The following is an 11,952-nucleotide window of genomic DNA, read 5'->3' on the forward strand; positions in this document are numbered from 1 at the left end:
TCTAGGATTCAAGCAAGATCCTTAGAGGTTCTTAGTTTATAGGTTTAAGGCCACAAATGTTAGTTTACAATGCAAGAAACGTGTGATTGAGTACAAATGGAAAAAAATATAATAGTAAAAGTGCAAAATGAAAGAACAAAGATAAAAAGAAAAATGGTACTATTATAAATATATAGGTGATGACAGACACTGTTTGTTTGACAGACTAGTAAGATGTATTATCTTATGAGGGCTGGTGTCCAGTGGCGTATCCAGGACCCTGGATCAGGGGGTGCGAATTATTTAATTTTCATTAATTATTATTATCATCAAATATATATATATATATATATATATATATATATATATATATATATATATATCCTCTAAAAAAATATAATTAATAAATAAAAAATAAAAAATTAAATATATTATTAGCCAGGGCCATCCCTATGAAACTGGAGGCTCGACTCTCATAGTAAAAATAGGCCCCTAATAAAAAAAAAACCACAAATTTTTTAAAAGATTAATATTCTATTTAAATTGAAAATAACACTCGTATAATGATTGTTAACCACCAAATTCAAAATCAGCAATTATTTTTACTAAAGACGTGTTTTTTAACTTAGAAATAGAAACATGGAACATGATTTTTTATTTAGAAATTGAAACATGAAACATGTTTATTTTTCTTTTTTGAGTGGGGGTGGGGATATTGACGAAAACACAGCACGATTAGAGAGTGTATCTCTAATGGAGCGGTTAGAGTTGATTTTGTACGTACGAATGAAAACTTAGCTGATCCTTTGACGAAAGGACTTAATAGAGAGAAAGTCCGAGAAACATCCAGTAGGATGGGACTAATGTCTATAGCCCACTAAATGATGGTAACCCGACCTATATGACTGGAGATCCCAAGATTTAGGTTCAATGGGTAAAAACAAGTCATGAAGTGGTAGAACATGCTATGAGAGAAAGAATATAGAAAGCATGATCCTGCAGCGAAAGAAGGATGAGGTAATAGTAACTCTTAATGAGATCTATACTCTATGTTGAGTGGGGTACACAGCTACAGGAGTACCCTTGATAGACTCACCTATACGAATGTGGAACTTAGGCCGGTCCTATGGAATTTTGAGGCAGAATTCCTAGAGCATTCGTTAAAACCGGGATACACGTGCAGGGCCTTAAAACGCACGGGCTTTTAGAATACACCTATGAAAAGGTTTGTGTGTGGAATCTATGTCTGAGATAGAGTTCAATGCTGTAAGCAACTCTTGTTAAATCAGAATACCTTCCACTATGCAAAGGTTCAAGTTGTTGGCGACACCTTTGTATATTAGCAAATCTTATGGAAACGCTTTACGTTATTTCTCGAAACCATTTTGAAGTCAAGTGGGGGATTGTTGGAACACTAGTTAAAGTCTAGTGAGAAAATTGGAAAGAAAGAAAAACACTATGAGAAACTAGTGTGTGGGTATGTGACTTAAAAATGTCCCACATTGGAGAGTCACCCCAACTAGTAAGTGTTTATATAAGGGTGGGGTGACCTCCAAGGGTGTGTGCTTGGGGTACCTATTTTTGTGAACGGGTGAACGCTTACCAAATATATATATCACGCGCGACGACGACGCCGCCGTCCGTCCGACTGGCCGGGCCGGGCTTGGGTCGTGGGTCAGAAAATTGATATATTTTTTTGTCACTTGAAAATGTTAAATTAATTAATTAATTTTTCATTATACGAAAGTGTTACACGTAACAAATTGATGTGTTACATTCCGACCCGATCCAAGAAACTTCCGGATATTTCCAATTAAGAAAACGTGTTTGCTTTGCTTAAGGATTAAGCAAACTTAATCCCCAAGTCACGCGTAAAACGCGTTTGCTTAAGGATTAAGCAAACTTAATCCCCAAGTAATTCTCACGAACTCTGCCTATAAAAGGAGAGCTCGTCCCACTCATTCTTCACACCAAAATCTCACAGTTGATGCTTCCTGTGCGGTTTTCTCTCTTCTCCCTTCGATTTTAACAAATCGTTCTTCTTCTTCTACTCCTTTCTGTCCCATCGGTTTCGAATAGAGCGGTTACGTACCGTATCGAGTGGCTTCGATCAAACGATCGAACCATACTTTGAGGTGTAATTCTCGAGCGACTATATACTGTGCAGTATATACTCGTAACAGTGATCTGGGTTGTTTTATCCTGGAGACGGCGTGGTTGATAGAGTACCTTGCACAAACTAGGGTAGTGCCGCGAAACGTCTTAAAGAAAGCGACCTAGTCGTGACTAACCCAGTAATTTCGTTCGGTATAATTTTTAAATCGAAAAACAACAGTAACCATTGACTCTCATACCAGAATTGGATCAAAAGGGGGGCTCGAGAATCATCCATATAGAACCGAAGCAACCACACAAATGAGTTGAATACTATATATTAACCCGAAGCATGGGAAGTTCGGGAAGTACCGGAAGCAACAACAAATCAATGCTTCATGACCACAAGAAAGAGAAACACCACATCTCCAAACAAAACCTTAAGCGATTAAAAAATATGTCTCATCTTTTTTTTATAGATCCAGCATTAAACTCATTTATAATCGATGTATAACTTATCACTCGCACTTGATCCGAACAACTTTTTTGAAATCGTTTATATATAATGTAATCTAATAAACCATATGTCCCATATCCACCTAAAAGAAAACAATAGTATAACTTATCACTCGCACTTGATCCGAACAACTTTTTTGAAATCGTTTATATATAATGTAATCTAATAAACCATATGTCCCATATCCACCTAAAAGAAAACAATAGAGATAGATAAAAAATTATTTTATGTAAATTGATCTAATCTCATAAGTCAACACTCCTATCATATCTGTGAGATGTTATATATAGTCTGATAGATTTAAGAAAAAATTATGCCAGCTTATATATGTCCCAATTCTTTATTTTGCACGTTATCCTTTTTTTTCTTTTATAAAAATTGCAAGCTATCTCTTTCCCATGTGATATTATATTTTGTCAAAATAAAGAGCTGCAAGAAATATTATAGATCCACACGGAAAAAAGAAGAAGAAATATATTATACATAATGATATGATGTAGATTATATAATTTAATATATAACTGTGATCTCTTTGAGATCTGCCAACGGTTAAATGGTGTCAAAGAAAGGGATGTGTTAATGTAATAACAAATCATGCACGTTTACTAATGTTTGTTTTAATTACTAGCGAAAAGACGAGCATGCACGTATCCGTTTCTCTGCTCTTTTTATTACGCTAACGCATGTATATTATAAACGGCATTTTATATGAAATTTTGATTTTAATTAAAATTATGAATACAAATATTTGTGATTTTTGTTTTTAAAAGATGCAAAGAGCAACAAATCATTTCATTAAAAAGAGAAAATAAAAGTACAGAACAAAAAAGGGGATTAGACCAAACCATTTTGATTAAACGGTATTTTATATGAAATTTTGATTTGTTAAGCACCGAGCTTATGACAGACGGCCACAACTCGAAAGTTAGATGCAAATGATCCAATTAGGGTGGTTTTGTATTTAAAAATGTTTTGAGGGGAAAGACCAATAAAATAGAAAAATATTTTTTTTTTGACATCGAAGAGAATCGAACCTGATACCTCGAGGAGGAGCAGACTCCCAAACCCCAAGTCAATACCACTAGGTCAACCTAAGTGGGTTATAAAATAGAAAAATATTACATTTTCTTTTGGTTTTACTTTATATTAAATTAAGATGCTTTCATTATAAATAAAGTTATATCCTTGTCGTCATATATTTTGTTAATATTGATAAGAAAATTTAGTCTGACATTGGCATACCGTATCACGTTTAATTGAACTTTATTATAAAATGCATATTTTTTTTAATCTTTGCATTCCAATTATTGATCTTAACTATTCCTTAACTTTGGCTTTAATCACACATGAGTTCCACTATATAATGGCCAAACCTGCACAATTTGGCTGAAAGGAACAAATATACAAACTATAGTCATGGCACTAAATCTTCTTCCTCTCCCAGGAATCATTGTGATTCTTAGTTATGTGGCTATGATTGAAGCTACAATATTGTTAAATAATGATGATATTAGTAATTCTCTCAATCGGAGTAGTTTCCCAGAAGGTTTTATTTTTGGAACATCTTCTTCAGCTTACCAGGTACTCCAAATATTTCAACATTCTTCTACCTTGTATATGTAAGAAGATAAATGGAAAATATATTTGATGTTATATCTAAGGATGGAGCTAGAAGGGGAGCAGAGGCCACAGCCCCAAATTCACAGAACTCTAATTATTCCTTAACTAAAAATCTCGATATATGATTCCTCATTGCAATTACAGAAACAAAATTTTCTGTCACTGATTCAATGAAATATTTTTAGTATGAAGGTGCAGCAAATGTTGGTGGAAGAGGACCAAAATGCTATTAAAATTAAGTAGGGACTAAACTTACAAGGTTGCTATTTTATAGGGACTAGAAACATAATTAACCCAAAACAAAATGGATGTGCAAAATAAGAACTCGTCCCTAATACAGTAATATGCTTCATGGATGGATGTGTAAAATTTAGAATAGCTTTCTTTCTACTATGTTGGAGTTTTTGAGAAAACTTATTTTCCAAGTTCCTTTAGTGTTAAAAAAGGTGAACATACATGCCAAACAAATAAGTAGAGGTCCTTTCTATTTCATAAAAAGTAACATCTTCATTACTATAGTTTTGGTACATAAATGTTTAATTAACTAGTCTCTGACGCGTGCAACACATATGCGAAAAGAGATTTATTTGATCCTTTACTTTTTGATTTCTTTAAAATAAAAAAAAGATTTCTTCATTTGTTCAATGTCCGGTTCAAAACACCATCACATATATTCACATTTTCTGCTGCTAAACTTGTCAGGTAAAATAAAGGACAGAAGTAATGGAGATGTAGCCGTTGATGAATACCATCGTTATAAGGTTCAATATACTACCCTCCAACATGTCCATGATTCTTTTACTTGTGTGGTGATAATATATTAATATAATTAATATAATGATGATAATGATGCTATAGCATAGTTGAGACATCACGTGATATAATGCAGGAAGATGTTGAGCTCGTGAAAGACATCAACATGGATGCTTATAGATTTTCCATCTCTTGGTCCAGAATACTTCCAAGTAAGAAACTAGGGCTAATAGACATTTTCTTTTAGAAACTTTGGAAAATTTCCTTTCCATAAGAATTTTTTTATGTTTATAGTAAATGATAACAAATGTATAATGATTATTAATTGGCGAATTCTTATTAGTCATACCGACATCCGCCCTTAGGGCACATGATAAAGTTTCCATAAATAGTAAGTATTTATTATAAAAAATTAATTGTTGAAAATTTTAAAAAAATTGATCCAATTTTCAATACATAATTTCTATTGATAGTACTTTAACATGTGCCCTAAATACATGGTAGCATTTCCCAATTCTTATTTACATGTTAGATTACTTGACTAATTGCAGAAGGAAAGCTTAGTGGAGGTGTAAATAGGGAAGGAATTAAGTATTACAACAACCTTATCAATGAGTTACTCGCCAAAGGTCATCATTATGAACTTAATTTAATTATTTATTTTTTCTTTTCAATGATTTTTGACTAAAATACTTCTATTGCATCCATCAATGTAGGTCTTCAACCCTTTGTGACCCTTTTTCATTGGGACCTTCCCCAGACACTTGAAGATGAATATGGTGGTTTTTTAAGTCCAAATATAGTGTAACTCACATCCCTAATGATCAAATATAATCAATATCATAAAGTTAAGCATATCATCATGTGTTTTCCCTCTAACTATTACTATATGTAGGAATGATTTTCGAGACTATGCGGAGCTTTGCTTTAAAGAATTTGGCGACAGAGTAATGAATTGGATCACGCTAAATGAACCATGGACCTTTGCTAAACATGGTTATACTGATGGAAGTTTGGCACCAGGACGATGTTCACCATGGCAAAACTTGAATTGCACCGGCGGAGATTCGGCCACTGAACCCTATATAATGACTCATAATCAAATACTTGCTCATGCATCTGCCGTAAATGTCTACAAAACTAAGTATCAGGTATTATTTTGTATATGATAATGTATGATAGATTTTCCATTTAGGTTTGCCTCCCCTTATATGGCGAGAGTTGCCTCCCATTAATGCCATTTTTTAGATTTGTGTTTAATTCCAATACTAAGTATTTCTTAATCATTTAATATTCACATTGACACCTAAACTTTGCTTTAATCTGAATGCAGAAATTTCAAAAGGGCAAGATAGGGATAACATTAGTGTGTCACTGGATGGTGCCACTCTATGATACAAAATCGGATCATGATGCTTCACAAAGAGCCATTGATTTCATGTTTGGGTGGTAATTATCTCCTTTATATATGAATCTTATTAAGTTATGGAAAATGCTAACGAGTGCTGTAAGGGCACTCCTTAACAACCTTTATATAGCAAGTTTTTATAGAAATTGATAAATTCAGTGCATTGAAAATTGAACTATTTAATTTTTTTTCTATAAACATTTTTTCAATTAAAAATCCTTAAAAAGTACATTTATGACACTCGTTAGCAAGAACCTCAAGTTATATGTGGAACTCAATTGCATTATTTATCCTAGACATTAAACTCTATTAAAGGAGAAAGCTCACCATAAAATGGTGTAGCTCATTGTTGACATTTTCTTTTATTGTATTTGTCGAAACAAAAATTTGCTGTGAACATCAGTTTTTTTAAACACCCGCGACACCTGATTAATCAATGCAAAATATAGTTAACTCAATTAAATAGATGATTAATTCAATTTACCTTATAAATTGTGGGTAATTCACATAGTTGAATTAACCATGATTTTGACTATCGTGTTAACCATCTATTAAACTGAATTAACCATATTTTTGAAGATTTGCGAATGTACAAATATCAAAATAGCCATTTTAAAGAATGCATTGCAGGTATATGGATCCATTGACAATTGGAGACTATCCAAGCTCCATGAGGTCCATAGTAGGGAGTCGATTACCAAAGTTCTCAAAATATCAAGCAAAGCTTGTAAAAGGATCCTTTGATTTTATTGGAATAAACTATTACACTTCCTATTATGCAACTAATGCACCTGAATTAAGTGAAGCCAAGCCCAGCTACAACACAGATGCACTTATTTTTATGACAAGTAAGCGTGTTTAATGATGACTTATGAGATTTTTAGTAATATAACACATTTTAATTACTATCACATCTTAAACGTGTGACAAAATGAAAAAATTTCTACTAAGTATAGAACTACATATATTTTTGTTCCTTAAACAAAACCACATATATTTTTTTTGTAGCAATAGAAAGTTTTTAATTTATGTGTCAATTCAAAATGTTTTGATTAACTGTGTGTGCAAAGTTATTTTGAACTGTCAACTTACTACCATTAAACTGTTATCATATTATTTTCCACAGGCCAGCGCAATGGAATACCTATTGGCCCTAAGGTAGAGTGATAGTATAATTGCAATCACAACCATTATTAGCTATACATTCTCTAACACACACATTCCATTGATTCCATCATATGTTCTTTTATTGGTTGAAATTCACATGTGTTCTATCAAATTATACTGTCTCATAAAAATTTAGTGGAACTCGTATAAATTTTAACCAATAAAAGAAAGTGTATTAATACATGTGGTAAAAGTGTGTTGTTATCCCTCATCTTACAACATGTCCTCTGTCAATTAGTTTTTGTTTTTATTTTTTTTTCTTGGGATTCATTGAAGTAAAGGAAACCTATATTACACATGCAGGCAGCTTCAAAATGGTTAAATATTTATCCAAAGGGTATTCACGACTTGTTGCTCTATACTAAAACAAAGTACAGCAATCCATTGATCTACATCACTGAAAATGGTAATACTAATACACCATTTATATTCATTTTCAATCTATTTCTTTAAGCAAAAATTAAGATTTGATTATACTAATTTTTGAATAGCGAATATGTGTTGGTGTATTGATTTCTTACTAATATACAATTTGATGGTAAACAACTATATTGTGAATCTATATATAGGTATGGATGACTTTAATGATCCAACACTCCCTCTTGAGAAAGCCCTTGAAGATACACTAAGGATTGATTACTACTATGGTCATCTCTACCATATTCAAACTGCAATAAAGTATGTGCCCTAAAAACATAAAAAGTTGCTCCAAAAAAAAAAAAAATTAAATTAATGATAGAAATGTATAGAACAATAATATAAATTTTGTCTCTAATTCTGTCATTAAAATTTATGACTAATTCCGTGACACATTTTTATTTTTTTCTATATATAAATTTAGATACTAATTTTATTTTTCTATAGTGCAATTTCCTTCTTTATCTAATTAATCTATTGCATGTGTGTATATATGTTTAATGTATCCAAATTTTTTACCAGGGATGGTGTGAATGTAAAAGGGTATTTTGCATGGTCATTGCTTGATAACTTTGAATGGGGTTTAGGCTACACTTCGAGGTTTGGAATATACTTCATAGATTACAACAATGGCCTCAAAAGATATCCAAAAATGTCGGCTATTTGGTTCAAGAATTTTCTACAACATAAAATAGTTGCATATAGTGATTCACGCTAAGAAGATGAACTTGTGAACATAAAATTGATGCAATGAGAAATGATATCTAATGGCCACATTTCTGTTAATATTTAATAAATATCTTCAGTCAAGTCACATATTCATTGATGTGTATAAAAGCGTTTATAACGTTGAACAACTTATCTACCTGTTTTGAGTTCTTATTTATCAATTTTTTGTATGAATTGTCTCAAAAACAAATATGTGTATAAAAGAACTGTCTTAAAAGATTAATCTAGGATTCAAGCAAGATCCTTAGAGGTTCTTAGTTTATAGGTTTAAGGCCACAAATGTTAGTTTACAATGCAAGAAACGTGTGATTGAGTACAAATGGAAAAAAATATAATAGTAAAAGTGCAAAATGAAAGAACAAAGATAAAAAGAAAAATGGTACTATTATAAATATATAGGTGATGACAGACACTGTTTGTTTGACAGACTAGTAAGATGTATTATCTTATGAGGGCTGGTGTCTTATCCAGTGGGCAATTTTTTCAAACGGAAATGAATTCTTTTTAGCGAAGTTTGATTCTAGAATTTATAGAGAAGAAAATATATTAATTAACTATGATGCATGTTTGTCATGTGTCTTCTAACTTCCTTCCGCAAATATCTTCTTATACTTTCATTGTGAATGTTGAAGAACTTGTTAGTTTGTTTTAATTCAAGTTACTTAGTGATATAATCACAATTAGTGATTAATCACATTTAGTTTTAGTTTGTTATGAATTTTGTTACTAGTTTGTTAGAGATTAGCTCATAAGAGTTAGGGTTTGTTACATAGCTTGTGCTTCAAGCAACCTAACTAATGTTTTGTATATAAGCTAACACTTGTACATTTGTTCATATCTCTCAATAAAATTTCACTTTCTCAATTCTTATCATATTACTCTTTCTTCTCATTCTCTCTAATCCAAAATTCACAAAACCAGAAAACCCTAGATCTGTTGCTTGTGTAACAAGCTTTATAGCTACGCTAACAGAACTATCAACCGTTATTAGAAAAGACATTTTTGATACACTTTGATATGGCAATTTTTGAGAAGTTATGCAATTTGAAACTTTGAATGGCCCTTGACATTTATCTTTGAATTTATTTACATTGATATTTGAAAAAATAGTCTTTGAACTTTTTGTCCTTGAAACTAAACTTTTCCTCCAATGTCAACCTTTGGAGGAAGATAATAAAATCTATTATATTCCTTTGGACATATCCTTTCATAAAGTGGAATTAAAATGCTCCAAAATATCTATTCGCAATTTGCATGTAAAAGAAATTTTGATAAATATTTTTGTTGAACATTTCTAAAATTACATGTTAAAGTTGGGACAACATCTAAGAAAGGTTAAAAGCTATCAATTTAATAAGTGTCTCAAAACATGTTTTAACACGAAATTTATGACCAAAATAAATGCACACTCTTAAGAAAGGTGCAATGATTTTCTCCCATGAGTTGATTCAGGTCGAAAGATTAGCTTTGAGCAAGTGCAGATCCGATCAATGACAATGACTTTGGCATCGTCAACGTTGCAGATCAGGAGACATGAGTATTCCGGAGACTTGAATATAGTCATATTAGTCATATTTGTAGGCATAGATACTTTGCCGCTTTATGCTACTAACATGGATGTTGTGAGTTTGTTTACAGATTCATCCTTTTTGTTTTTAGCGAATTTGGATTTATATTGTATCGATGTACTGTATCAATTTGGATGAATGAATATTGTTTACTTTTGTAATAAAAAAAAATTCCATCGGAGGAAAATATCACGGAATAGAATCTCATCCTTTAAGAAAGTTGGTTGATTGTATCGATAAAAACAATGTCTTTCTTTTGTCAAAAAAAAATACTCGATTTTTTTTTTGAAGCAAGCAAATTTAAGGTGTTTCATTCATAATAATAGTAGCAATAGAAAAAGGAATTAATTACATCAAAAGTACTGCGTGAAGCATGGGATAAGGATTCTTGTGCAAGAGCATGAGCGCTACCGTTTGCTTGATGCCTAGTAAAAACAACTACAAAGTCGTTATAGTGATCAAGTAAGGTTCTACAATTTTGGATAATCGAACCATAATCAGAGAAATTCATCTTACTATTGTGCACATCATCCACAACCATTTTACAATCAAGCTCAAAATTGACATTGTGGTATCCTAATGAAGAAATCCATTGAATGCCTTGGTACAAACCCCAAGCTTCACCCTCCGCTATTGTCATCACAGCCTCACAATAAGTTGTCAAAGCAGCAACAAATGTGCCTTTCTCATCACGAAGACACGCTCCCATACTTACCTTTTTTTCTATTGTAAAAAATGCTGCATTAATGTTACACTTGAAATAATTTGGAGGAGGAGGTTGCCAATACACAGTTGCACATGATGTTGTTGGGTTTAATCATTAGTGTGAGAAAGTCTTGCATGCTGCCATGCATGGAGAGTTCCTTGCGCACGACCTATGACTTGCTCCATAGTCTCGGTCTTATCCTCCCATAAGTTTTCACCAAAGACTCCATGCTGTCATTGCAAATGTGATTAGTTGAGATGTGTTAAGATGTTGCCACATGCGAACAAATACATCTTGAAAACCTTCAGCATCAACCATCAAACTTTCCAAAGTTGACCACATGTTAATTTTCCTCCAAACATCAATACTATCTGCACAATCAAGAAATAGATGCCAGTTGTATTCTGTGTACCTGTGACAAACAACACAATTTGATTCACAATTGACACCTTTTGTCATCAATCTTTTCCTGTTTGGTAAACAATCCCTCCCAAGCCTCCACATAAAATGTTTCACCTTGGGAGGAATGGCTAACGTCCACAGCTTATTCCAATCTCCTTCAACTTTCCATACATCTCTATTTATCATCACATCCACACAAACTCTATATGCACTTTTAACCGAATACAATCCTTTTTTATCGTATCTCCAAATGATTTCATCACTCTTACCAAGATTCACAAGTGGTATCTATAATATTTCATTAGCATCTCTATCACAGAAATTCTCTTGCACATATATAAGTGATATTCCAACAAACCATATTTGCATCAATTATAGAACTAACCTTTAAAGGAAGATTAGAAGTGGTAGTGTGAGTGACAACATACAGGTTTGCATCATTACGCAGCCATGGAGTATTCCAAATTGGTATTAAAGAGCCATCGCCAATTTTCCAACGGTAAACTGCCTTCAACAATGTTCGAGAGGACCAGATGCTACGCCAAACATAGCTAGGATTATGCCCCGAGGACGCTCCTAAAAAATCCCCATT

General features: G+C 32.5%; 2 protein-coding genes across 3 annotated transcripts; one reads left to right on the forward strand and one right to left on the reverse strand.

Annotated features, from left to right (window-relative positions):
* Positions 1–3,953: 3,953 nt before the first annotated feature.
* LOC146917631 (beta-glucosidase 12-like) lies at positions 3,954–8,854 on the forward strand. Of its 2 annotated transcripts, XM_085719471.1 has the most exons (13): positions 3,954–4,171; positions 4,396–4,438; positions 4,874–4,971; positions 5,100–5,175; positions 5,515–5,592; positions 5,680–5,767; positions 5,859–6,114; positions 6,297–6,412; positions 7,002–7,219; positions 7,498–7,529; positions 7,842–7,944; positions 8,108–8,216; positions 8,478–8,854. In XM_085719471.1, exons 1-13 carry the CDS (start codon positions 4,007–4,009, stop codon positions 8,671–8,673), a joined length of 1,578 nt encoding a protein of 525 aa, XP_085575597.1. In that variant the 5' UTR covers positions 3,954–4,006; the 3' UTR covers positions 8,674–8,854. The 2 variants fall into 2 exon arrangements, with proteins under 2 accessions (XP_085575597.1, XP_085575596.1); XM_085719470.1 differs by lacking the exons at positions 3,954–4,171; positions 4,396–4,438 and having other exon boundaries at positions 4,916–4,971; positions 5,859–6,087.
* A 1,708-nt stretch (positions 8,855–10,562) lies between these two features.
* On the reverse strand, positions 10,563–10,961 carry LOC146917632 (uncharacterized). The gene has a single exon (XM_085721902.1). It carries the CDS (start codon positions 10,959–10,961, stop codon positions 10,563–10,565), a length of 399 nt encoding a protein of 132 aa, XP_085578028.1.
* Between the last annotated feature and the right edge of the window lie 991 nt (positions 10,962–11,952).

This window comes from Medicago sativa, chromosome 6, assembly GCF_051527215.1.
Source record: "Medicago sativa cultivar Bolivia chromosome 6, Bolivia_mono, whole genome shotgun sequence".
In the NCBI taxonomy this organism is placed as follows: Eukaryota; Viridiplantae; Streptophyta; class Magnoliopsida; order Fabales; family Fabaceae; genus Medicago; species Medicago sativa.